Source organism: Podarcis filfolensis, assembly GCF_964270895.1.
Source record: "Podarcis filfolensis genome assembly, chromosome: 5".
Classification (NCBI taxonomy): Eukaryota; Metazoa; Chordata; class Lepidosauria; order Squamata; family Lacertidae; genus Podarcis; species Podarcis filfolensis.
The window spans coordinates 69723817-69751685 of NC_139608.1; the positions used below are offsets into that span (position 1 = coordinate 69723817).

Sequence of the window (27869 nt, forward strand, 5' to 3'; positions counted from 1 at the left end):
CACAATAAACCTTTTATTTTCTCATCAGAACATTTTTTTAAAAAAAAAACAAATATAAAAAACATTCAGAGGTACTATCAGAGCAGCTGGTATATTCACGTAGGATAAGCCGTTCCCAGACCTACCTTTACACAAGCAGTTACCTTTATACACACACACACACACACACACACACACCGCTTCCTACTAGACAGGAGCAAGCAGGATGAATTTAAAAGAGTAAGGTCTTTGCTCATGTCATTAATAAGCCTGCTTTCTCTTTTCTTCACTCTCTGTTCTTAATTCATATGTATTTTAAATGTTGGAGGATCTGTACAGTCAAACTCCTTGTGTTCTCTCATCTATGGCAAGCAATGAATATCTTTCTTCTTAAAATGCCTTAACTTTCTTCTTAATCCGTCCTAACTTCAAACTTTCCAGATTAACTTACTTACTGAACGTGGGGCGGGAATCATAGAATTGTGGAGTTGGAAGGGGGCATGAGGGTCAGTCTAGTCCAACCCAGTGCAATGCAGGAATCTTTTGCCCACCGTGAGACTCGAACCCAGAACCCTGAGATTAAGAGTCTCATGCATATATCTCTTAGCATCATTTAGAAATTATTGGAATGGTTTTTATTCCTATAAATGTATTTAAAATAATCACAACCTACATATTTCGTATATTACTCTTTTTTTTTTAATGTGAGTTCTCTCTTGGAAAGGGAAGCATTAGTTCCTCTCTGCAAACCCACATGCCTTGGAAGGGCTTAATCCGCTAATGAATATGGTATGATCAGTCAAAGAGCCTGAGATGCCTTGCCTTGCCTTGCAGTTTCCACTGTTTGCAATGGATGTGCTAAATAGACTATGAAACCAGATTAACGGGAGCTGGTTAAAACATGCTTCTGAGCTAAGGCATTTGGAATATATCCTCATATCTTTGAGAGATAACCACTGCAGTTTTGATAGAAATTGGATTAGACCAAATTAATTTTCAGATCTGTTTTTAAAAGTCACAGCTGTCAGGTCCTAAGTGTGTTGCAAAATCCACATCTTGGGCAAATTTCTAAAATAGGTCCCAATTGTTTTGTGACAACAGCAGACAAGATTTGACATTGGATCTAATTTTTGATAGTTTGGCATGCTTGTGCTTTGCTGACTATTTGCTACACCACCCTGATCAGTTCATAGCTGTGCATGTACCATGCAGCAAGCAGTAAAAAGAAAATCTTTTGACTGATTCATAGAATTCGGAGAGCAGGTTCAGAGCCAAATTTGCTAAAATATAATTACGATGTTTTAAGAAGGAAAAATTAGTTGAGACTGCAGCCAGGTACTGTGAGATTTTCATGTGTAATTTTTTTTAAAGCCAGGATACAAGCAAAATCTGTTGCAAAGCACTGCTTTTAAAATTATATGTATACACAATACAATTCATATAAAGAAAGACCTAGAACGCCTAAGATGGGTTTTTTTCTGACAGAAAGCTTTGAAGTTTTTTGTTTTTTTAATCTAGTCCATATTTCCATGGAGGAAAGTGTTAAAATCACTGTTCAGTTTTTAAGGCAAATGGTGGTAACACTCATAATTCCTCCCCATGGCCTGTTCCTGTTAGAATTAAGAAATCTTGATCTCTTCTCCAGTCTTGTACATGGTCCTGGTGTATTAAAACCATACATCTTTTTAAAAAATATGTGGCAATTGTTCATAAAATCATCAGCGTTGTGAAAAGAAAAAGCCATCAGAATCCTAGAAGGTTTCAGTACCTCAGCGTCTTCCAGAACTTATTTTCTGCCCTGATATACTGTATTTAAGGAACAGAGTAATAAGTGAAAGTTAGGACAAGCACCAAGTGCCTCAGAGACCACCATTTTTCTTCCCCTTAGAAACAGTCTTCAAAAAGCATTTTTTTCTTCCTATCCACCTCCCCTTCTCGTTTGTTTGTTTGTTTGTTTAATGCAGCAGGCAAACCCTTGTCCAAATTGAGGCCAAAGATTCCATGAAAGCCATTCTTCCTGGAAAACTTTATTATGCATTTGTCGTGTTTGGTGAGTCAGGAACAGGCTCTGAAAAACAAACAGCGATGATTAGTTCCCCTTTTTTCCCTTCCCCCCTGTATAGTCATGCCTGCAAACTTATTTATATGTAGTTATATGTCTGCTGCCCCTTGTAAAGATTTCTGAGATGGTTACTTCTTATCTCCCTCCCAAAAGCAAAGAAAAATTAAGAATGCGGTGAATGAGAATGCAGGTTGCTTCCCACTCTATGCTAGCATTCATAGCATATAAAAGCCTTTTTCTGGAGCCATAGCAGGCAGCATTTGTAGCTAGAAGCCACAGTACCACCCTAATCAAGAGGTTAGGAAACATCTCAGGTTCTCCAGAGTCCTCCCTCCCTGTCAACGCTAGGGGGATTGAGTTTGGATTCTGACCAGAGTTCCAGCTGCTGGCTTTCCATAAGTGAAACAAAACTGATAAGAGAAACTCCTAGGGAGCCAAAGGGTGCTGTTCATCTTGTGATATCCTCCCTTATCTGATCTCAAGGCGTTTGAGAATGTGTAGCGTTGCAGCAAACAGCACTCCCCATCCCCTTGATCTTGGACGTGTAGTCAAATGTATGGCCATGGGCAACTTCTGAAAAGGAAATTATTCCACCAGCATTTGGCACACACACATACATATACATATGCATATACAATTTACTGCTAGGTAAGGAACTGATTAGAGAGGGAGGGAGAGAGAAATGAATAATTACCCAGTGTTGGGAAGAAACAATCCCCCGGGACTGGAGGGGAGAGGGGAGTATTCGGTTCCGAGAGAAGATGTCGACCTGACTCTGATAGCTGGCGGCTAGCCATGTAGCTTAATTGCGGCCTGGCTTTGGGCTCCGAATTAATGGTAGGAATGTCATCAAAGACAGGATTCTCAATGCCATGGGTGTTGCTGAAAGGAAAAGCACAGGTTCAAGACACTAACCAGACCAGAATCAAGTCTCATTCTCATTCTCCTCTTACTTAGATGAAAAACAAATTCTATTTAGATTGCTGCTACTTGTGTCTTTATTATATCGAGGAGAGAAGTACTGGTGTGTATTAAGATGTGTTCGGTAGTGCCTGAATGACTATTTCAGTGGTTGCTAAGAACTGAGTCAGCTACAAACCAATTAGAGAGTCTATTTTTTGCTCAAAATATTCCTTTTAAAAAGCCAAGTTTCCAGCACTGTAAAAATATTCATTTTTTAAAGGCAAAGTAACTATTTGTGGTGTCAGTAGTGACACCAAAATTAATTTCCATCTTTCAGTGTCTTGTTTATCCAGGTAGTTTTGGTTCAAGCAAAACCTGCAGAGCAGGACACGTAACACATTTAATGCTGTCAGACAGTCCATTTTAGAACCATGGAGGGGTCATATTTTGATTAATGTAAGCAACAGAAGAACCCATTGACTGGTAAAGCTAGATCTATCACCATGTTAGATCATCCTCTGGCTAGGTGGGCTTATTACCAGTTAGCTGTCTTTCAGAACAAAAAAAACAAGTACGTAAAAGTTTATCTTCTACTGTGAATGTTGTGTTATTTGGCTTAGAGGATGAGGTTCAGAAAGCCTGGATCAGGCAGGTATGTACATAAATCCGTAATGTGCAACTAAGTTTAGCAGTGTGCAAGCCTGGGGCAGAGTACATGGATGACGGGCCAAAATCTTTTCCCCTTTACTGACAGGCTGTTGCCAGCCTACTGAAAACCCCTTACTGGCATTCTGCCTGTAGGAAAGAGGCTACAAGAAAGATAGGGGCAAAATTTAGTTTGACCAAAATTTAGTCTTTCCTAACACAGGCCGTGAAGATCATTAGATAGAGCTGTAGGGCTTCTTTCAGCTAATAGTAGGGTATGGTTGAATGGTAGGTGAAGTTGGCCCACAGGTTTCCAGCCACCTGCTGCAAATATAAACATGGAATCTATGTAACGCTAGTTCCAAGAGTACTGATCCGACTGCCTTAACTTTTAAAGCCCTAAATGTCCTAGCTCAGGGTATCTCAAGGAACTATTCTATCCATGTGACATGCCTTCACCTCCACTACACTGGCATCTTATATCAACTTAAGAAACTCTACTTCAGATACCAACATTGAGGAGGTGCATTCGGCACCTACTAGGAAGAGAGCCTTTTCCTCAGCGGTTGTCTTCTCTGTTGAATTCCTTTTCTAGCAAGGCTTCTTGCTAAGACACAAAGATTTCAGACTTTTCTGAAGAAGTCTTTTTGGGATTACTGCTTGATCTTGTGAGGCTGCTGTGTTACTGTGGTTTCATTAATTGCTTTATCCCATCTGTTGCAAAACCGCAACTTCCTGATGCTTCAACCTCTCTTGATTTTATTGTGTGCCCTAAGCCAAATTCCAAAGTAAAAATATAGCAATACAGTAAAACAGAATTTCTCACCTCTCCATTCTGACAAGTTCGTGAGCACCTGCAAAAAAGGAATGCAGTGTTGTTACTGTGACATTTCCTTAGGCAGTCCTATTTCACATTTAAGAAAAATTCAGGTGATAGAATTTCAGGTATAGAAGAAACCCAAAGTTAATTTTGTCCATCGCGCTTGAGCTGAGTGTATGGTCTTTTCTATTCAAGAGATCTATCCTACAGATGAGTAGGCCATGGTGCATATAAGGATATGCATTTCCAATTCCTCTTTAGTGACTGTTTGCTTTGCTTTTCCTAAGCAACAAATTCCTTTCTCTTTTGTTGTGATGCTTATTGGCTTGGTGATTTGGACTGGGGAAGTGGAAACTATTAATCCACATGGCACTCAGATACCAGATATAAGCAGTTTAGCAGGGGCCGGGAGTGGTATTCTGTCCATTATTTCATCCTCTTTCCTTCTAGTGAAAACATTTTTATGAATAAGCAAAAGTTAAATCCTAACAAAATTTACTGCCTATAATAGAGGGGTCTTGGTCCTACAGTTCCTCCTGCGCTCCTTTATTTGAGCTGCTACATAAAAGAGAAACTTTACAGTTACCATGCAAGTCTGATTCATGAATTGTTCCTGGATTTTCAGTTTCAAGTGTTGAAGCTCTCATATTTAGTAACCGAAAACCTCAAGGGTTTTAAACATATATATATTTATGTGTATTTGTGCAGGAACATATATTTATGCATATTACCATAATTTTATTTCAACCACATTTTTTTTTCCAGAAGGGAAATATTTTTTTTTCCAGAAGGGAAACATTTGGAATGGGAGATTCTTTGCTTAATAGGCCATCAGCTGAGGGTGTGTGTGTTTTTAGATGTTGTTCAAATAAGCACAGAATTAAAACAAGCTTGTTTGCTGCGAGAAAGGGTGCTTTGTGATGTTATGAGTAAGCATTGTGCATTCCAGTGGGCACAGAAGTAGACCATGTATAAACAGGGACAGAGGTGGTTTTAGGGTAGTGTGGCTGGTGTAGCAGTACTGGGCGCCAGCACGCAGTGGCATAGCATAGGAGGAACAGAGGGGCAGTGGCCCTGGGTGCAAAATTCTGAGGGCGCAACCAAGTGCCCCCATCACTTGAGGCCTCGAGGCTAAGCAACTGCTGCCTTCCAAATCTGTGGGGAAGCAAGCTGCAACCCCTTGCCAGGCCTTCAGGGCTGGGACACATGCCTCCACCCCAGCTGTCCAGTCCACCAGGGGGGCACACAACACTTCCCCTGCCCCAGGCACCAAAAACCCACACTATGCCACTGGCAGTATCACAGGGGAGCTACAACACTAATGCAAACTGAGCAAGAAATGGGGGGAGGGCATCAAATTGTAGCATCACACAGAGCACCTCTGAAATTTGAGAGCCCAAAGTCTACCACTGATGGGGATGGGGTAATTTGTTTTCTGATTTGCCTAGCAAATACTTTCAACAAGGAATAGCAAACATGGAGTAGGGGAGGGGGGGAGTCAAGCAAACTCTTAACACAACAGTGTTACATCTGCATTGGCAGAAATGGTTGCTAACTTGCCTTCACCAAGCAGAGGGATTTGGGGGGAAATACGTATTAGAGCTAATCATCAGGAATGTGTTGCAATTCGTGACTCTAATAAAAGGCACATGACTTCACAGGGAGCTTGATTCTGAATACCTTTTCCCTGAAGCAGCACCAATGAAGGCTTTAAAATAAATAACCAAGAAGTTTGGTAATATTATTACTCGTATTACAAAAATATTCAGTATACTAAATGTTTAAAAAAGGAACTAGCTTGCTTTACTTTTCTAAATGTCGAAAGCGTTACCAACTTTTCTAATTTAAAAGCGTGACCAGTCCTATGCCTGTTTTACACAGGTGAGTTCAATACAGCTTACTTCCAAGTAAGTGTGCATGTATATTCTGACCACGTTGCAATTGCTAACTGCTGGTAGCACAGGAAATCCAGGGCATGCCTTAGACTCTGTGTATTTGACAGGGTTGTCACATATCAACTCAGAGACAGGCTTTCCCTTTAAAGCTATAAAGCAGCAAGAGGGACAATGCACCTAGAGCCACTTTGCCCCCTTTCCATCTCTGCCTGCAGCTGAACTAAAGAAACTAACATCCTTCTTTGCTGCAGTGGGTGGATTGAGACGCATTGGCAAAAGGGGCTTGTGGGACAGGTGGGAGCAGAGTTCTGGAACCACGTATTTTATCATTCTGTAAGGACAAACAAATAAACATATAGCTGTGTATTCTCCTAGACAGAGAGATTTTTTCTCTTTCTGAATGTAGGGAGTTTCTTCTTTGGTGGGGTAGCGTGATTTGGTGCAAGCGGTTAATGTATTTGCCATAAATACAGTGACAGAACTTTGTGAAGCAGCCCATCAGGGTGGATTTAAAGCAAAGGTAATTTAAATCAGCGATTTACGTAATGAGGAGGCATCGGAGAGGAAAACACCAATTTAAATGGAGCTTTCCACTGGCATTCCCTCACGCGTTTTCTAAACTAGAGGTTGGGAACCTCCACCCCACAGTCCTTAATAGGCCCAGCATGCCTGCCTGTTTGACCAAGCCATGCCCACCTACCCTACAGGTGTGGGGGCAGGTAAATCTGCAGCTGTGCCGAAAGGGTGTTTGCAGTCCCTGTGCAGCTGATCATTGAGGCTTGCAGAGTATGTGCCTTTGCCTATGTGGTTTGATTTCAAACCACCCCCTGCGAAAATGGTTCACTCGACATTATTGTGACGTCAGGTGGTTGATTCCTGAGACACTTAGGACCAGAAGCCATTGCAGTTTGTGAAATTAAGTATGAGAATCGAATAACTTGTGCACTGATCATCATTGTCTCTCTTTCTTTTGAGCACAAGGCTCTTTTTCTGATTCACTCTGCTTTGGCCCGGGTGCACTCACCCTCACAAAAACAATGTCACAAACGACTAGAATGACTAATAGGGTGAAGCAATATTTGTTAAGTTATTGAGCAAACTGGAAAGATTTATTTTCATGAGAAGACAGTTAAATGCCTCTGTTTAGTAGTTGGAGTGCACATATTCGTATGAGAGAAATTGCCATATTCGTTCTTCAATTATATCTAAAAGCCTTTTTTAACTTGAAGTCACTGTATTGGTTTAGAGATTTAACTGTAGGACTGATGTGTTTATTTTCAGATTATTTAATATTAAACAATTTACTCTTTCAGAGAAACTTAGTATTCACAATTCTTTAGAATTTTTTTTTAAAATTACATTTTAAAAATTGGGGTCTTTCTGCAATTTATTTTGAGACTAGAAATTGTTTGGCATAATTAAATGGGATCGTATCCAACTTGCATATGTTGCTGACATTCATTTTTCTATTTGACAAAATTTGCTTCTCTCCCTCTCCCTCTGTTTGTACTTTTTAGTATTTCCTGCTAGCATTTTCTTCATTCTTCTACACATTTTTTTTGTACAGCAACTAAAACACTAGTCCTTTGCTGTGTCTAAAAGCACCTGTTTTTGCAAGAAGAGTAACTTCCTCCTTATTTGCTACTTATAGTAACAGATTCATTGTGTAACTGAAATGGAAGAGAGTATATTCTTTGTAGAGCTCCCAGAAACCAAGCCCTAGTATTAAAGAGAGATCAGATTGGACCGTCTTATTTTCTTTTCCTTTCCTTTCCTTTCCTTTGAGGGTGGAGGAATCCGTTAGTTGATTACCTTCAACTAGGCCTATGTGATACGCATCAGTGTAGTGGATTGAAGCAAGGCTCCAAAGCAAGATTATTAAGGAGACAGGGGGAGACTAGGCCATGTGAGCTGACTCAGTCATCGCACAGCAGCTAGATTGGGCAGAGCCTGCAAGACAGTCCTCTAGAGACTGCTTAGTCAACCTGCACAAGACGGACCTAAACTATTCAGGAAAATCACCTTTCTTCTTTGGTTCCTGAATATAGCTCTTAACATAACAATGGGCATTTGATTGAAATCTGCTTCATTCTAGTCAAGGCAGAGAAGAATCAGAATGAAAGTGGAATAGAAGGTCTCTTAGACTAGCTAGGGCTAGCTTTCTCTGAGACCTCTGGCTCCTAGGTGGTAGCAAGAGTTGGAAAACTCTTAGTGTGGGGATCACCCTCCAATCAATACAGAAGGAGTGTCATTGAGTATGTTTTGCCTGCTACAAGTGTGTCGTGGTAATTTAGTGGAATTGAAGAAGTTCCCCGTTTCGCCTCCTCCCATCCCCTCAAAAGTACAATATCTGTTGGAAGGCAACCAGTGTGTTCTGATGTACTTTGCAACTTCTGCAATGTAAGAGTTCTGAACCTCAGAATGTGAGGCAATCCACTGTGTTTGAATTCTTACATCCAAGAAACATTTGCTGGAACTCTGCACAATGAAAGCAGCTAGGGTAGTATTAAAATGGAGCTGGGGTGGGGATATATCCAGTGCTTTTTTTATTTAAAAAATGTTTAGGGGTACTCTCATTTTGAATCACCATTTTATAGTTCAAATCGGGGAAAATAAATATAGTAAATGGACAAAAGTACAAAGATTCACAAAATGTTTAGGGGTATGTGTACCCCTGCATACCCTCCCCCCAAAAAAGCACTGGATATATCTCACTTCAGTGCCTAAAATGAGGTTTGAAAAGATGAGGTAAATAAATAAAAAAATCCAATGAACTGGACATTAGTTAGTCTAATTAGCTCCAGATTTTAATGCTTTCATTCCTCTACTTCTTACAGCTAAGCTGTAGAAGGAACCAAGCAGCTGCTGAAATTTAACCACACTGTTCATAATGAACGAAACTGTAATATTTATATGAAATGGAAGAAGGTTGTTCCACAGTTTAAAAAACACATGTCTTTTTCACACCTCAAGCTAATGTATTTCCAAGCATTAGCCCTGCTGGCTGTGCATTCCAATGTGAATGTCCTGAAATCAAGGCAAAGCAATCAATCCCAATGGGGATTTGACCCAGGGTAGACAGATTTAAGTTACAAGTCTCTCTAAGCCTTATATGTAAAAAATGCCCTGAACTTTTGAAGAATTCAGATGAGCCAAATTCTGCAGTGATCATAAATTCTTGTTTGTCAGTATATGAGTGTGCATCTATTTACACTTAAGAAAGGTGAAGGCTCATCCTGTTATAATTTTGCACTTAAAAAAAAATATTCCCTTAGGGAGTGAAACAGAAATGTTTGGTGCCTTCTAGCTAATTTTATTGCATCATTAGTTTATGTAAGTAACAGAAGCAAGTGGCATTACAAAAAGGAAGAGAGGCTCATTTTTCTTTTGTAGTGAGACATCGCCCTTTGGCATAGAGCAGTGCTAAGGAAGAAGTCACTCCCGATTCTCTAGTTGCCTGTGTGCAGCCACAGTTGCTCCATGCAACTCAGAAGGAAGAAAACATGCAGCAGCATCCTGGCCCAATATGAACGCAGTATTACAGAAATGATGCAATTTCTAAGTAGCGACAGAGCACTATGCCACACCCCAGTACAATTTAACAAGCCGGTGCTTCGTTAACCAACCCTGCCCTTTCGTTCCGCCAATTCCCCCCAGCCATGCATTTTCCGAGAAATGTGTATAAACAGGAGTCCGAGGAGAGAGGCTTCTATGCCTGGAACATGAAAGCAGCTGACAGGCTGCTAAATAGAGAGCTGGAATGTTGGCTTTTAATCAGAACAACTCCTAATATGCAGAACTGGGGCAGAATTGGCGTCACACAAATATTTGTTTTATTTAAACCAATTCAGCAACGGAAACACTGTATTTGGGGGGGGGGGTGGCTTCCTTTACGCTTGACTCAGAGGCTGTAATTACTGCTGAATGCTGTGGCAGGAGTAAGAACCTATCAGTATATAAGAGCTCTTCTCGGAGCCTTGCACTGGCTGCCCATCTGGGCCAAGTTCATGGCCTAGTTTATATTGGCATACAAAGCCTTTATTAGCTTGGGACCAGTTGCCTTGCAAGATCACCGTACTTGCTTCAATCTGTGGTGCTGGCACAGTTACAGATGCCACATAATACATGTTCCACACTTGTAAGAAATCAGTCTTTTAGTGCGGCGGCACCCACACTTTGGAACTCCCGGCCTATTCATGTCAGGCAGTTGTAGGGTTGCCATATGCCTGGAATTTCCTGGACATACCCGGAATACTGCAGTCGGAAGCACTGTCTGGGCAGAAATCAGGAAAATGTCTGGGAAAAGCTGGACGCATGGCAACCCATGTCAGCAGTGCTGTTTTTGCTGATTTTCCTAAAAAATAGCTCAAATACGTCAATTTTGTGTGTGTGTGATTTTGCTAAAAAAAAGCTCAGCAACTTTTGTGTCTAGATTTTCACCTTTTGAAATATGGCAACCCTAGGCAGGTGCCTTTGCTGTACTCTTTTCAGAGCCTGCTAAAAACATTTTCATTCAGAGAAGCCTATCCAGACATGCAGAAGCCAAGGTGTGTTTTAATCTGGTCTTAAATTTATTGCGGGTTTTAATGATTTCTGAATGTTTAAAATACTCGATTAACCGCTTTTATGGACAATTTTATGGCTTTATTCTTTTTGCAAACCACTTTGAAGTTTTACCGCAGTCAAGCGATATATAAATGTTGTGAAATAAATAAAATGTATGTAGCAGCTTTCTGTTCATTGCTTCTCGTGGGCAATAGGAAGTGGTGTAAGTCAGAAAAAAGGCCAGAAATGGCTTATGGAAACATTTTTGCTTTTGTATTCAAAGCAATCAGTGCTGTGCCACGCCACACAACTTCACTTCCGCTTAGGATTTCCAAGTTCAAATCCAGAGCGCATGAATAGATTTTAAACAGCTCTCCAGCAGCAAATGGGATGCAGACATACCGTAATTTTTGCACCATAACACTCACTTTTTTCCTCCTAGAAAGTAAGGGGAAATGTCTGTGCGTGTTATGGAGGGAATGCCTACGAGTGGCATGCCTACGGATTTTCCTCCTCTAAAAACTACGTGCGTGTTATGGTCGGGTACGTGTTATAGAGCGAAAAATACGGTAACTTTGCTGCAAGCCCCTCAGCTGCCTTTCCCTTCTGCCTACTGTGAAGCAAAACAGGTCCTGCTCACTCCAGCATGTGAGAGGGAAGAGCTAACAAAAGGACTACTGCCATTGCCGTGAAATTTATCACCAATGCATAATACTTCAAAAGACACACACATGTCCCAGAAGCAATTTTGCTTTCACCGTAAATGGCTTGGTATCATAAATGCAATAGCACAAATATTTTAATATTAGCGCCCGTGCTCTTGAAAGGACACAGAGGAGAAGAACCAGATACGTATGTGTGTCACTTTGCACCAAATACTAAGCCTGTTTAGGATAAATAAATCAAGACGGGATGGAGTGAGGAAGGGGAGGGAAACGTTTTGATACGTACGCCTGTTAGCGATTGCTTTTCTCTGCTTGTAAATGAGGAGAAGAATTAGGGGAAGGCACAGAATGCCCACAATGCAGGCCCCTGTTGCAAGTGCAGCTGCTGTGACATCTGAAAAAGAGCAAGGAAACAGAGAGAGTCACATCATCAAGCAAGCAGAAAGATTATTCTCATTGCTGGAGGCTGTTGGGTGTGAACTTGGTGGTTTAGATATGAGGCCAAAATGCCCTGAATAGAAAAGCAATTCCTTTATACTAAAAGTGTTGTTGCCTTTGCCACGGTATAATAATATTCCTGCGTAACAAAGTGGATTTTCATTATTTCAGAAATGTGGTGCTCCATCAAAATTTAGTCGAATGTCCCTTAACAATTTTACAAGGCTGTAATCATTATTCAGATGAAAAGAAATGTCTCGAGCATTTGAGAAAGATAACAAATGTAGTTGTATATAAACCTAGGGTAATTACCGCTCTATAAGACGCACCAGACCACAAGACGCACCTAGTTTTTGGAGGAGGAAAACAAGAAAAAAAATATTCTGAATCTCAGAAGCCAGAACAGCAAGAGGGATCGCTGCGCAGTGAAAGCAGCAATCCCTCTTGCTGTTCTGGCTTCTGTGATAGCTGCACAGCCTGCATTCGCTCCATAAGATGCACACACATTTCCCCTTACTTTTTAGGAGGGAAAAAGTGAGTCTTATAGAGCAAAAAATACGATATATTATTGCCTACTGGGTTCTTCATATAGTTGCACTGCTTTCTGTCAGACTGAAATGTTATAGAGATGTGGTTGCTCCTGACTTGGAGATGAAGTCAGGAAGAACTTTCTGATAGTAAGAGCTGTTCGACCGTGGAACGGTCTCTCTTGGGAGGTTTTTAAGCAGAGGGGTGGATGGCCTTGGGTCACGGATGCTTTAGTTGAGATTCCTGCGTTGCAGGGGATTGGAATGGATTACCCAGGGGGGGTGTCCCTTCCAATTCTATGATTCTGTGAAGTGATGAGTGTTATGTATTGAAGTTCTCACCCTGGCCACCAGGAGTATCATGTATATAGTTTTCACTCAGGTCCACGTCAGTTAATTTAGGCGGGAAAACCTGGGTTGTTGTTGTTGCAATGTTGACAGCCAGCTGCCTATAAAAGCAGGCCGGCTGAGCTGTTTGCTGTTCAGTTCAGTTCCAGCATACTATAAAGAACCACTTGGAGAAATCTCTGTGTTGTCTGCTTTGTCAATCCACTACTTAATAATGAGAGCTCAGTTTGTTGATGTTACACCTGTTATGCAGCTTAGAGGGCACTGGAGCCCAGAAAAAGATGGTGGTTCTAATCATTTGTGGTCCAAAATACATAAACACCACTGGTTATTGTTTAGCAAGAAACTTTCATAGGCAGAAAAGGAACTAAACATTTATTTTGATTAAAACGTAACAAATTTAAATATAAACTCACTATGTGATCCCAGCATACAAATGAGACTGCATGTGTAAATAATAGGAAAATACTCGTTTTATATAATTTTAACTAATGAATATTTTCCTATTAATGAAAATCCATCAGCTACATACAGATTATCCCCCAGATTACCAGATTACCCCCTTCTCAGTAGCGGCACACACCTTGTGGAACACCCTCCCATCAGATGTCAAGGAAATAAACAACTCCCTGACTTTTAGAAAACATCTGAAGGCAGCCCTGTTTAGGGAAGTTTTTTAATGTCTGATGTTTTATCATGTTTTTAATATTCTATTGGGAGCCACCCAGAGTGGCTGGGGAAACCCAGCCAGGTGGACGGGGTATTAAGAAAAGAAAAAGAAATTATTATGATTACTATTATTACTATTTTATTATAGATGTCTACTTGTATTTATATACTCAAATTGGCAAGTTTGGAGAAATTTTTAAAAATTATGTATGATATTTTGAAGGGTATTCCAAATTTATTCAAAAATGCTTGAACAAGATATTTTGTTCAGCCCCTTTTGCCAGTACAAAAAGGAGAGGGGGGGTGGAGACACTGCTGTAATTGCAAATACTGGACTTGATCCAACGTCAATGCAAAGGCACTTGGTAGTTTCATCGCCCTTTGGGCTCAGATTCATGATAAGCTAATGACATTTAATCGCATGCAAAGCTCTCTGCTTCATGTGCTAGACCACAACTTCCTAAACCTTTATCAACTTACAACTTGACTTGGCAAGCTGTGTTTTAGTCCAGCAAATACTATTTACTCTGCATATGTGCAGATTTAATCAAGGCAGTGAAACCCAAAGCCTGATAGGTAAATGCAAATTCCATGCCAGCAGCCTATTTTTATTTCCAGATATTAAATAGTGTCTAGATTATAGACAGGACAGATCTGTCTCGAAACAGATATGACTAGTATGAGTTAGACTTGTTGAAACACAGCTGTCTGACTGAGAAAGAGAAGGGAGAAAAATGTTCTAAGCATTGCCGAATCGCAGTGAAAGAGCAGCTTTCATTCACACAGAGCTGCTTCCAAGTAGTTACAGCACCTATGACAAGTATATTCATCCAGTAATGAATCAGCCAAGTTAGTGAACCAAGTTAGTGAACCTGAAGCTCAGAGTTTGTCTGGTTTTTCTGCAACAATATGAAGTTCTACTCTCTGGTCCTTTTTAAAATTAAAGATACCACATATTTAGCGAACAAAATAAATAGCAAGATGCCAAAACTTCTAGGGAGAAGAAAAGTGTCAGAATTAGTTGGGCTGGAATAAGTTCAGTAATATGTGTAAGATGCAGAACAAGAGTCAAGACCTGTTTATTCAACTCCCATGAGCAAGGGTGGAAACTTCCTTAGACAGATTCACATCAGGCTGCATTTTGAAGGACTGCATATTTTTCCACAAAAATGAGATCTCCTGCATGTGTAATACAGGAACATGTCAATGAGGGGATGTTTTCCTAGAGACTTTTTCCTGGAAAGGGAGGTGGTGGCAATTGAAACGTGCAACTTGACTCATTTGCTGCTTGAAAAACTTCCCTACTTGACTTTGTGATTGTATAAATTGGCCCTCAGTGCTGTTTGCTGGAACTGTAGGAAGTCAAGCTCTGTCTTTATGCATGTTGTCTAGAAATCTTTAGAGATTTAAAATTGCCTCTACTCTGGTAATAAGCTATGTTTCCCAGCGTGTGTGGGAAATGGAAGCTTTGTTTTTGAAGATGTGGAATATAGTGTAGAACAAAGGGGTTCTTAAAGCTCCCACCCTGAGCCATTAAGGACAAACTAAGAAAGCAGATGTGAGCTCCTGGCCTAAATTTGGCTAGGAGGTACAACTTTACTAGGATCTTCAGAGCTGCTTTAGGAACATGTCTGGCAGCAAGTTTTTGTTCCCTTTTTCAAAAAGTGTTTTGTTATCAGAAGTTCCACAGAGGTTCCACTAATCTCATGCAGTCTTGTATTCAATGATGATATAAGATCTGTAAACACCTGTGGCAGCATTACCACAGATTTGTTAGCTCATATTTATAAATTTGTCATCAATATTGTGAAAACAAAAAGAAAGGATAGCTCAGTTGGTTAGAGTGCGATGCTGATTAATGCCAAGGTTGCAGGCTTGATCCCTGTATGGGACAACTGCATTTTCCTGCATTGCAGGGGGTTAGACTAGACGATCTTAAGGGCCCCCTCCAATTCAATGATTAAGAAAACACTGCAGTCTTACCGTAAGGCCAAGGTATGGCATTGCTAATATGAAAGCACTGTTTCTCCAAACAAAGCATATCCACATACAGCACAAATACTAAAATGTCCTTTCAGTTTATTTTTGTTTCCTTGAACTGCCCACTTACTTCATTGTCCAAGTCCCTGTTGTTTCCCAACTACATTGGGTTGTTCAGAGATTGTCACAAGAGATCAGCTACTTTCTACGGAAGCTCAAATACCATACAGCTAATGATGACTGTATGAGAACAAACTCTGCAGATCAGAACACAAAGGTTTTACTACCAGGGGACTTTTGATTCTAGTCCTTCAATAGCACCTTGGAACAAATACTTCCTCCAAATTTACTTTTGCAGACGAATTCAAGGTGTGGAGCAAATAGGTTAAGACAAATTAGATAGAACCTGCCCTTCATGACATGCTACTGACTGATCTTTTTTTGCAAATGCCCTCCGTTATTCATACACACTATTAATTGAACTCTGAACTTCTCCAGGTTAGTTCTTGCTCAGCTTTATGAAGACGTTACTCATTGGAAAGAGGGAATGAATGTAATCACCGTACATCATATGAAATGATGTACTGTAGCAGGACTACAACATGACAACTTTCTTCCACCTTGTGCTTGATGCCAGAGAGCCTTAGATGCCAATAATCTACATATATATTTGGCCTAAATCATCAGGAAGAGCTGCCAGCAGTTGCCATTGCTTTGCATGCAGAAGGTCCCAGCTTCAATCCCTAATATTTCCAGGTGGGACATTTCCAGGCAGTGTGGGGAGTTGCACCAAATGACCCTTGGGGTCCCTTCCAACTCTGTGATTCTATGATCCTGTGACTGAGGAAACTGAAATTGAAATACTTTATTGTCACTTGTACAACTTGTATACAGTGAGATTACACGAGAACCCCCCACTCAGCTCTCTTAGTCTTAATTCCCCTCGTTTACTGACACACACCCACCAAACCCGAAAGTCAGTTGCCCTGGTGTTATCTTTTCATTCAGCAGCCTAACAGCCCACAGATAGAAGCTGTTCTTTACCCTGTTGGTGCGACTAATCATGCTTCTATATTTTCTTCCTGAGGGCAGGAGATCAAGAAAGTGCCAGCCAAGGTGTGAATCATCCCTGAGAATTTTCCTCACTCTCCTGAGGCAACGTTCTTCCACTATTTCATCCAGTGGATTCACAGGACAGCCCATAATATATTGTGCTGTATTCACCACCCTCTGTAGGCACTTCCTATCAGTTGATGTCAAACCATGTACCACACCATGATGCAGTATGAAAGGACACTTTCTATAAATCCTGCTGGAAACCCTAGAAAGCAACCGGGGGCAGTATAAACAGTACTGAGCTAGATGGGCAAATGGCCTGACTCTGTATCTGGCAGCTTCCTATGCAGCAGTTCCACTAAAATATACACCAGAGTTACAACCAGCTCTTCCTGGGGAAAGGGAGGCTGCCCCGTCAAAAGCAAGGTGCAACTAGGATTTGCAACCCTCTGTTGCTGTAATAGATGTATACCTCCCACCAAGCCCCTGTGCTGCATTTTGAAGTGAGAGAGCAAATATTTAACACATACAGAATACCAATAATGCCTTAGGCACTGCCTCTGAGGGCTTACAGTCTGCAATAAATACTTATGGGGCAAGGAAATGTTAGTTTGGGGCAGGCAAAATAAACTGGGCAGGGTTGGGGAGAGTTAGGGAAAAGTTAGTGAAGGTTTGTTCAGAAAAGGTGTTGCTAAAGATATGAATCTTGAGAAAAGCAGGAAACCACCGGATTAATCATGCACAGGAAGCTACTTCACATGCATGCAAGCAATAAATCAGATGAGGCCTAAAGAATGGAGGAGATAATGGCTAATATGGGGGATTAGGCAAGGTGGTCAAGTCTGAGCCTGTAAGGCAGTGCAGGGAGACTGGTAATGAGATAATAAATACATAAAAAACCACCATGAAAAGAAACAGAAACAGAATATGTAATCTGCACTCATTTAAAGAAAACGATTTGTCTGAATTGCAAAGGTAGTCTTACTTTCACTCTCCATGCTGGCAGCAGAATGAAGCGTGCAGTTTGGGAAAGTAGCATTTCCTGTAAAATAAAAGAAATAGTTGTTAGTTTCTTGGAAAGTCAGTTCTTGCGCTGTCTTTTGAAAAAGGGACGAACATCATGTGCTGGTTTGGGTGAGAATGAACATAGCGCCCTGGTTCACTTTCACCTCCTCCCCCAATGTGGCCACCAGGAGGAGTTAGGAAGCTTTCCCTTCCGATAAACGTCCAATCAGAGTTAATGAAACTGGTTTGTTTTCACAAGTTAAGATGAACCACAGTTTGAGGTTCAGATGGCATGCTTTGCTAAACTGATTAATCTAAAGCAAAATATAAAAAAGGCTTTTGATATTCGCCTCACAACTATGCTGGAGGAGAGGAAAGAGAAGAGAGCATGAGGCTAGGGGAGGCTAGGCTCATTCTCGTAACATTAAACTGAGTTAGCATTATGTCTGAATAGCCAGTCGCTACAGAACAGAGAAATCCCAAAGTCTTGGGAGGCTTCCTAAATTTTTATTGGTTTAAAATGGTTATATATGATACTCTTATTATAACTTCAAAGCATACATAAGATTGCAACCCGATTCTTAAAAATACAGGAAGAAATTGGGGGGGGGGGAGGCTTTTAAAATTTACTTTGTGCTCTGTTCTTAAGATGACTTTTTAATGTTCCTGAGAATAATCTTTTTAGCCTATCAGGAATCATGGGTTATGATGATGTCAGACTATGTAGCCAATCAGTTAGTTGTGTGACAGCATCACTAAACCAGTTAAGGCAGTGTGGTCAATGTTTCTTGGATCAACATTGCACTCACTCTGAATGGGCAAGCCTATCTATGGAGCAACATCTGAAAAACCATCAGATAATGACTTTTTCATCACTGTCAGAGTGTGTGTGTGTGCGCGCGCGCGCGCGAAGTGTCCCTAGTTTGGCTCAGTTCTAAGCTTTCTCTTTTGATTACCCCCGCAATGGTAGTCTACAGTTTTTGATTGTCAGGATGGCATTCGACTAAGCTTTCCACACAGTGTAAAATTGAAATTATTGAACATAACTAAGCACTTTAGGCTTGAGGGAAGGGATGTAGCTCCGTGATAAGAGTATTTTCTTTGCATGCAAAAGGTCCCAGGTTCAAATCCCCGGCATCTCCAGGTTAGGGCTCCCTGGAGAGCTGCTGCCATTCGGTGTAGACAATAGTGAACTAGATGGGCCAGTGATGTGACTCAGTAGAATGCAGTTTCTTACGTCAGTTAAGTCCATTAAGAGACACTCTCTGAGTAAAGCTTGGTTGAATACCACCACCCTTAGTGTAGGACCATCTATGCCAATAGGTTTGTATGTGTGATTCTAGGACATGGGTAGGCAAACTAAGGCCCGGGGGTCGGATCTGGCCTAAATGCCTTCTCAATCCAGCCTGCGAACGGTCCGGGAATCAGCGTGTTTTTACATGAGTAGAATGTGCCCTTTTATTTAGAATGCATCTCTGGGTTATTTGTGGGGCCTGCCTGGTGTTTTTACATGAGTAGAATGTGTGCTTTTATTTAAAATGCATCTCTGGGTTATTTGTGGGGCACAGCAATTCGTTCATTCCCCCCCCCCCAATATAGTCTGGCCCCCCACAAGGTCTGAGGGACAGTGGACCGGCCCCCTGCTGAAAAAGTTTGCTGACCCCTGTTCTAGGAGAATATGAAACAGGCGAAAATATGGCTTTAGCTATATCTGCTTTGTGTACAAAGTTCACCTGCCTTTTTGTATCCGAAGTTCCATGAAACCATGAGCCTGCTGCTTGGCACGTGCTTTGTTGTGCTCCTTTTCAGCCTCTACCACGTAGCAACAGTAGTTCCCACTGTCCTTGAGAGTAAGGTTTGCCATGGTGACATAAAACGTCCCGTGGTGATCCGAGGAGAATTCCAAACCATGGTGGCTCACACGCTGCCCACTGTGCTTCTCCGATTCATGATGCAGCTCCTTTGCTGAGACATTGCGGACATGTTTTTTCTGGGAGCAGCTCTGGTCTCCCTGGTTGCTGAAGTACCAAAATTTGTAAATGGAGTCATGATGGGATGCCAGAGACCCACTGAGCTTGCAAGTCAAGGTCACCTTCTGACCCTCAGGGCAGATATAGAGCGCGTAAGGAGTGGTGATTTTAAAGGTTGTTGACTGTGCTGCAGGAAGAAAGCAGAATGTTAGAGAAGCATGTGAGAGATTCAACTTAGTATGTCAAGTACAGAGAGCCATTATTGTTTCCATTACACGAGAGAAAATGTGACTCACAAAGTTGCACTGAGTACCGTTCTGGTAAATGAAGCAGGGGCTTCTGGTGCAAATGAAACTGTACGTTTATTAAAGTAAAAATAAATGATCACAGAATATTTTTATTGGTGGTCACCTTTATGTGCAACAGCACCAACAGACCTTTTCATTCAGGAGCCTATAACCTGATATATTTCTGATGCCACAAACTGCTGTAAAGTTCACAGTTACATTTCACTGAAATCAATTAAACATGAGCCAAGAAGAGGAGGAGGAGGAGCTATGAGCCAGAGTGTTTTGTAGAGACTGGACCATTTCTACTTGAAGACATTCAGAGCGTGAGTGTCTTAAGACATGCTTGCTGATATTTGTGTCTACCTTCACCCACATTCCTAAATAGAGCCACTTTCCTTTTTAAAAAAGGAACAGCTGTAGTTCTTGGCCTCACCTCACCCCTCAAGGCCAAACTGCTAAAAACTCATTTAGTTTTAGAAACAGTTAAGGCTCAGACTTCTTAAAGTAAAAAAACAAAAAAATTCATCTGGAGGGATCACCGCAGACAAATGTTTGCTATTGAGTAGTTCACAGAACCTTGATAAACTGCGGCTCTTAATGTGGAATTGATTTGGATTGTTTAGAAGGGTTGTCAGTTCCTGCAGGGATATAAAACAGCTGCATATTTCCATGTTAATTCATTTAAGTGTATGCATATTTAGGATTGCCTGTTGACTCATATTTTTGCCATCTGAGATGCGGTGGGTGGATAAACAGCTACGGATCAGTTCCGTACTTGGGATAGCCAGCATAAAAGCTGCATTCAGGTCAGTTGCAATATTTGGATAGATCTGTCACCCCTAAGTGGTATATTGGTACAATTTGCCTTAGAAATAGTTCAATGCAGCATGCATACAGCAAGGCTATCCTTTTAGCACAGGGGTGAGGCTTGGGGAGGCCGGATCTGACCCTCCAGGCCCGTCTGTCTGAAACCCCCTCAAACACACCCACTTTCCTCAGGCCACACCCATAGCTATCCCTATTTGACACTTTCCTTAAGTGTTTTTGCCTGACTGGAATCTGAACTTTGATAATGTCTCTAGCTTGCTTCGATGGAGAAGAGAATAACAGGTGTTTGTTGTTGAAGTTGTTGGCATCCGTGTGTCTCAAGAGACTACTGTAACAAACATAAAAATTGCAACTATTGTTCTTCCCACTTTTGCCTCTCGTCTTGCCCGCCAGGAGAATGTGGCCGCAAAAAGGCAGTTGTGGTTGTTGGCTCTGAAAAAGCTTCCCTGCCCCTGATTTAATGTGTTCCATCCCTTTTGTAACCACCAACTTTTAAAAAACTGCAGTATCCTTTTGTTTTGTTGTTAATCTATGTGGTTAAGTAACTTCTGGCTTTTAAAAATCTGAAGAGTCTGCTGGTATTAACAACAAAATATGTTTTCAATTAACTGCAGCAACATCCTGTTTTGGGTTTTTATGGCTAGAGCTGTAAGGTGTGTGCAGGTTGTTGTTAAGTTTCATATCTTGCCTCTCCCAGTGGCAGAATAATTCTGCAGTTCACCAAGCACTTCCTGCTGCAGGAGGAAGCCCTGCAGCACTAAGTCATTGAAGAGGGTTGGGGGGGGGGAATGGCACGAAGAGGCAAGCCTCTTCTTGCAGCCCCCCTGTCACCCCGTGCTGGGTTTTTGTCTACAGTGGTACCTCGGGTTAAGAACATCATTCGTTCTGGAGGTCCGTTCTTAACCTGAAACTGTTCTTAACCTGAGGTACCACTTTAGCTAATGGAGCCTCCCGCTGCCGCCACTCGATTTCAGTTCTCATCCTGAAGTAAAGTTCTTAACCCGAGGTACTACTTCCGGGTTAGCAGAGTCTGTAACCTGAAGCGTTTGTAACCCAAAGCATTTGTAACCCGAGGTACCACTGTACTTCCTTCAGATCTTCCCAACACTGTAGGAGACTACTGGATAAATTTGAGGTAGCACAACAAAAAGGCATAAGACTTAATGGATTCCGCTCCCCCTTCAGCAATGTGATTGGATCCCTGGGTGCTTTATATTGAAATTTACAGTTGGAGAAGGTTGGGAGCAGTGCTGTTTTTCTAGAAAAAGAGGTGCTGGAGCTCACCATGAACTTCTCCCTTGTTCTCTTCAAATGGCAATGGTGCCCACCTGAGAGGTGCTGGAGCTGAGCCTCTGTAAGCTCCAGATGGGGGCGGGGGGAAGACCCTGGCCAGGACAGGTGAACTTCCTTAATTTGTAGAAAGCTCTAAAATTTGTTTTCACTATTACAGATCTTGTACACTTAAAAAGAAGAAGATTAAACTGCAGTTTAATCTTATAGGCTAACTTGGAGAGCGGGGAGTAATTGAGGAGATAGGGTGAGGAACCCACTCCCGTGATGTCTTCTGTCAAACTCCACCCACTGGCATGGACAGCAAGCAATGGAATAGTAATGAATACACTGACTTTAAAAAGGGAGTGCGTGAACTTGATGATTAATTCATTGAACAATTAACCATAAATGAGGGTACAAAGGTCTTGGGTGAAACCATGCCTCCCTCCCACCACCTCTGACTTAATTGCGTTTAAATTCGCCGAATAATGCAACAAAGATGATGTTAATATTCCATGGATCTTTGGGACACAGTACGATTTTACTTCCTTGACTTAGGCTTAATTAAACCTAAATGTCAGAATATTTAAATGGCAGTGAGCAAGGCAAATGTCAAAATGCCTGTGTGACTATCAACCAAATATCTTACAACGAACACTTAACCTTTTTTTTGGTGTTGTCTAAATACAGCAACATTGTGTGGCACTGCATGATATGGTAGTGGTATCTCAGTTCAGGGTGACAGAAGAGGGGGGTGGGGAAGAAACCCATGCATATAAGTTGATAACACCGTAAGGGAGGGATTATTGCACAGGTTATTGGAAGCTCCTTTGCAGCCACAATTATTACTTCCCCTGTAACAGACGTCAGTAAACTAGTGGCGTCAGTTTTCACTTAGATGACACAGAAGACATAGTTTAAAATTGGGGGAGGGGGGAGGAATTGGGGTAAACATTGTGTGTAGTTTAGCATAAGTCCACTTTCCCCTCAAAATGGTTCATCTCCCTACGGCACCTGTCTCATAAACAAGAAAACACCTGCTCTCTTAAAGGATATTCTTGTTCCTCCTCCACCACCTGTAGTCAGTCAGCATTCTGTGCCACTGAGCATACACAGACTTCGCTGAACTGTTCTTGGGAGCTTTTCGCCCACCTAAGTTGTTCCCCTTAAATATATGTTATATTTCTGCAAACCTTGGAACTCCCCCAGGCATGCCGATATCTTCCTCCCGGGTGCAGATGTGCTTCAAGTTCAGCACTTGGAAAATGACTTTGCCATTAGTATATAGAATGACTGCCTCTCCGTGTTCCAGGAAGATGCTGAGAATTCTCTGTTGGAATTTTCTGATATCTCTTAGAGAGCTCCGGCTCCCTGTCCAGAGCTATTGTTTGCACACCCTCTAGGGAGAGGGAATAAATGCGGAACCCATTGCGCAACTCTTAATGAAGTAGTTCCTTATGCTACACAGCGTAGACATGCCCTCGGTGAAGGGGCTTTTTTCCCTTTCCATGGACCGTAATAAGGAAGTCGCACAAGAAGGGCGTCCTCCCTGTATTTCAGCCAGCACTTTTAAGTGTCAGGATGCAAGGCGTGTCACTTCTAATGAAGAAGTCTTTCTTGCTAGGAAATAGAAAAGGCAGCAAACTGAATACAAAATCAGTTTAACAGGATTCTAAGATTCAGAATGCCTTCCACAGCTTTTCACATCTGGGACTGCAGGTATCTACAAATAGAGCTTCTCCAACTTTCTAGATATGGGAGCTTATACCATGAGTGGCTCAACAAGACCAGTGGAAAACAAAATGGAAGTCCTTACTAATACACGATGCTGTATGTACTAAGCGTATTGGCAAGGCAGCTACAGCAATGGCTCATCTGTCTAAAAGGGTGTGGGAGAATGTGATGCTAACAACCAGTAACAATCAAGGTCTACCAGGCTTGCGTGTTGAGCATGCTGTTTTATCGGAGTAAGTCATGGGTAACCTAAAACCACCAGGAGTGACGCCTCAATGCCTTCCACATGCACTGCGTCAGAAAGATTTTGGGCATCACATAGCAGGACAGAGTCTCAAGCAAAGATGCACTTTCCCAAGCCCACATGTCCACACTCCTGTCTCAGCAAGGTCTATGCCGGCTTGGCGATGTCCACAGAATGGAAGATGACAGGCTCTCCAAGGACATGCTCTATGGGGTGCTGGCTTCAGGTACTAGGCCTGTTAGCAGACCACCTCTGTGTTACAAAGATATCAGCATGCAAGACGTGAAGGCTGGCAACATCAGCCCCACTGTGTGGGAATCCCTTGCAGATGACCACAATGACTGGAGGCAGTCAGTCAGGCCGTGCATGCATAGCAGAGTGACCCGCAAAGGAATGACCACTGCAAGGAGCGCAAAGAGAAGAAAAAGCCATGATGTATCTGCAGCAGCACAACCAGATCTGCCCCATCTGCAACAAAACATGTCTCTCCTGTATCTGCCTCTACAGCAACAGCAGACACTATAACTCTGACGGTTTGACTTCACCCGCAAAGGCGCACTCCTCCATTGTCTCTTGAGACAGACAGATAACAACCAAAAACAGGAGGGATGAGCTTGCATGTGAATATAAGAGGACCTCCTCACAGTCCTTGCCTCTGGGAAGCCCACAAGCGGCAGGACACAAGGTAGAAATGAATGGACCCACAACAGTTCCAAATCCATTCCATCAGCATACATATTTTACAGGGGAAATCCATAAAAATCAGAGAGCAAATACAAATGGGTGGGGTAGGGGATAATGTAAGCACAAAGGCGGTTAGGGTGGCTGCAGCGCTGCTGCCTGAGTGTTTTAATTTCTGTTTGTCTGTTTCCCTTTGGCAAAGCTCTAGAATGTATCCCGCCGCTCACAGCAACCACTTCCCAGGACAGTGTGGGGACAGGGGCCGTGGCAAAGCTTAGAGATCTTTGAAATATCAAGTGGCATAGAAATGCTCATAAATAAATAGATGATATTGGGGCTGCCTGTGCAACTGCTCCAGGGACGCTAATCCATCCTTGCTGCTGATGCACCCATGCAGCCCCAACTTCATTACCACCCTGCCTCATCACCATCCTGGTACGCATCATTGAAACTGACGTCAGGACGGGGGGTTCCATGGTTCCACCCCAGAGTGCCAGCCACTCCTGCTACTAACTTAAGACTGTAGGAAGTCTGGGCTATTCCAACCACCAGGCAGCTGATTCCAGGTATCATGAAAGCGCAGCAAGCTGTTAAGTTGTTGAATTTATTATTATTATATATTTTAACAAAATTTCTATACTACTTGATTGCAAAAAAAAACCCACAACACAACATAAAAGAACCTCTAAGCTTTTACAAAAGTATAAAACAAAACATTAAAATTCCTGTATATGTATATATATGTGTGTGCGTGTGTGTGTTAAAAACAGGTATTAAAAAACTTTCAAGAGAAGATGGTTCAAATTAGCTAAAAAAGTTTCAAAGGATGTAGCTTCTACCTCACTGGATAGGCTTGCCTAAACAAAAATGTTTCAGGCAGGTGCCAAAAAGGAGTCAATAGGCAGAGAGTTCCAAAGTGTAAGTAGTATTATGTGTTACCTGGAACAGTTGCCCATTCTGGAGATCAAAACAGTCAAGTGGGCACATATGGATCGAGGCAACCAACCCCACAGGTAAACTGGTCCCTAGATGTTAAAGGCTTTGCATACAAGTAGTAACAGTTTGAACTTGGCCCCGTACTTGAACTGTTGTGGCATTTTTACTGCCAAGGAGGGAAGGGTGGTTATGGTATTTTCTGCCTCAGATGCCACAATAACTCAACTGGTCTTGAGTATTAAGCGCTGGGGGAGGGGAGCATTTGATGCTCCCACCTTAGGCAGGAAAAATATTGATCTGACACTGTTAAGTAGTTTTCTCATCCTTCTTACACAGTTCTCCTCATCATGCTCTTTCTCAACCTCTTGGGAAATTTGACAATCAGATACATAAGTGCTTGGGGGGGGCAGCTGTTTTGTTTGCATTTTAAACAAATATTCAGAGCTATATAATGTTATTTGTTATCTCTTGGTTAGATGCCTTTAACTCAAAGTTCCTTCAGCCTCATAAAAACTCTTGAGAAGCAGAATATTAATATTTACATGTATATATGCAGAACTGAAAGACAGTTATTTGCTCAACACCACCAAGTGAATTCACAGCTAAGCAAAGATGTAACCTTGCACAGATGCAAGCCCATTGCTGTCTGTCAGACTGTGCTAGCTAACTTACTGACTATTTCGACAGCTTGTGCAAAGGAGAGGAGCAATTGTAAATCGAAATAATCTTGTTATTCCCTTGCTGTTCCTCTCCCTTAAAACATGATTTGCAAGGCATCAATGACTTTAATATTTTTTCAGTGATCTCAGCTGAGCCCCAGTTACTAGGAAAAAAACAATCCTGTTTCCTCCGCATTCAGCAAAAAGCCCTTTAGGCATCACATATGACATAGCGGCCTTGCAGTAAAGTTACCTGAGGGATATAAAAAAAACCCAGTTGAAGGCCTAAAAGTTGGTCTGTAGCCAACTCTGGACTTCAAACCCCACACACGCAAATATGTACACAGCTGGGGTATTTTTTTAATGGCCAGCTCTAGAGCCAGAAAGACACAGCCAAGCAGGTAAGGATACAGGTGTGTGAGTGTTCCAAAGGCTTCCAACTCATACAAGCGGATTGGCACAGGCATCCCTGTGGGCCACCAAGATGCTCTTTTTGGAACATCCCTCACCTGTTGACAAACTTCATTCACCACCAGCCTGGGAACAGCTGCATCCTGCAAATACTTAAGAGTAACCAGCCCTGTTTTTAGCCTGCGTTTGGGGGTGGATGGAGGTGGGATAAGCCAACGATGCCCACCCACTCACCTGCCCCGGGTGCAAGAAGCACAGCGAGGAGGGGGGGGCAAGGAAAGGGGAGGAAGGTTGCTTCAACAAGGTATTGAAACTCCATTTGGTTTCCTCCCACCACACCCCTCCTGCCACCCAACCCAACCCACGTTAGCAGCAACCTTCCTCCCTGCTTTTTAAAGCGCCTCGCTCCAGCCAGGTAGCCTCCCAGGGAAGTGTGCAGAGCGGGGGTGGGGTGGGGGGGGGAGGCTCCATCCCTGTCGGGAATCCTTGTCCCTCAGGCCAGCCCAGTGGGAATGCAAATGCGCGGGTCTTGGCGCAGACCCAGCTGCGCCCTCCAAGGCTCCCCGCCTGCCCTTACCTCGAGGGAGAGCCAAGGCAAGCGTCAGCAGGAGCAGCGGCAGGACTCGCCGCTTCCTTGCCTCCTGGTCCATGCCGCGCGAGGTGAAAGAACAGTAAATAATAAATCCCTTTTCCGCTCGCCGGTCCCCTCTGGGTGGGTCTCTCTCCGGCGGCTGGCGCCCGGAGCTGGGCAGTCCCGAAGCAGAGCCGAGAGGGAGTTGCAAAACTCACAGGAAATTTCAGCAGCCCAGATGCGCAAACCCAGCGCGCGGGGGGAGGGGGGGTGCGCGCGCTTTGGACCGGGCGGGCAGCGCGAACGGAGGGCGCCCCCTGGAGGCCGAGAGAGAGAGCGGGTATGCCTCGCGCATGTGACGCATCGATTTGACAGGTTGGGAGATTATCCCGTCTGTAGCGTGCAACCTTCGTCAGACCAGCCTCCCGCCCCCGCCAGTTATTTGTTTGTTTAGCAGGATTTATATACCACTTAATTATCAAAGCCTCTAACAATTTTTTTTCCTTTCAGAAAAAAAAGTAGGTTGCAAAGAGTTGTTTGATGCAGACAGGTTTTGCTCTTAGGGTACCAGAGAATTTGCAGTTACAGATAGGTAGCCGTGTTGGTCTGCCATAGTCAAAACAAAAAAAATTCTTTTCCTTCCAGTAGCACCTTAAAGACCAACTAAGTTAGTTCTTGGTATGAGCTTTCGTGTGCATGCACACTTCTTCAGATACATGGACCCCTTCTGATGGAC

At 42.5% G+C, this 27869-nt stretch overlaps 2 protein-coding genes across 2 annotated transcripts in view; one reads left to right on the top strand and one right to left on the bottom strand.

Moving 5' to 3' along the window:
- VSIR (V-set immunoregulatory receptor) lies at positions 1 to 27383 on the bottom strand. Its single transcript, XM_083614333.1, has 7 exons — positions 27140 to 27383; positions 19275 to 19694; positions 17518 to 17574; positions 11801 to 11908; positions 4416 to 4443; positions 2736 to 2923; positions 1 to 2047 (listed from the first exon to the last, which is right to left on the bottom strand). The coding sequence occupies exons 1-7, from the start codon at positions 27210 to 27212 to the stop codon at positions 2010 to 2012; spliced, it is 912 nt and encodes a 303-aa protein (XP_083470459.1). The 5' UTR covers positions 27213 to 27383; the 3' UTR covers positions 1 to 2009.
- Positions 1 to 27869, top strand: part of CDH23 (cadherin related 23) — a 398874-nt gene that overhangs the window by 321793 nt on the left and 49212 nt on the right. The gene's annotated exons all lie outside the window — the stretch shown is intronic.

Bases quoted from the DNA above. Each gene is read 5' to 3' on its own strand.
- VSIR (XM_083614333.1), bottom strand. From the start codon at position 27,212: ATGGACCAGGAGGCAAGGAAGCGGCGAGTCCTGCCGCTGCTCCTGCTG. The intron at 19,695-27,139 runs GTAAGGGCAGGC...TTCTTCCTGCAG, and splicing joins TGCCTTGGCTCTCCCTCGAG to CACAGTCAACAACCTTTAAA. The intron at 4,444-11,800 runs GTACGTATCAAA...CCTTTTTTGCAG, and splicing joins AAAAGCAATCGCTAACAGGC to GTGCTCACGAACTTGTCAGA.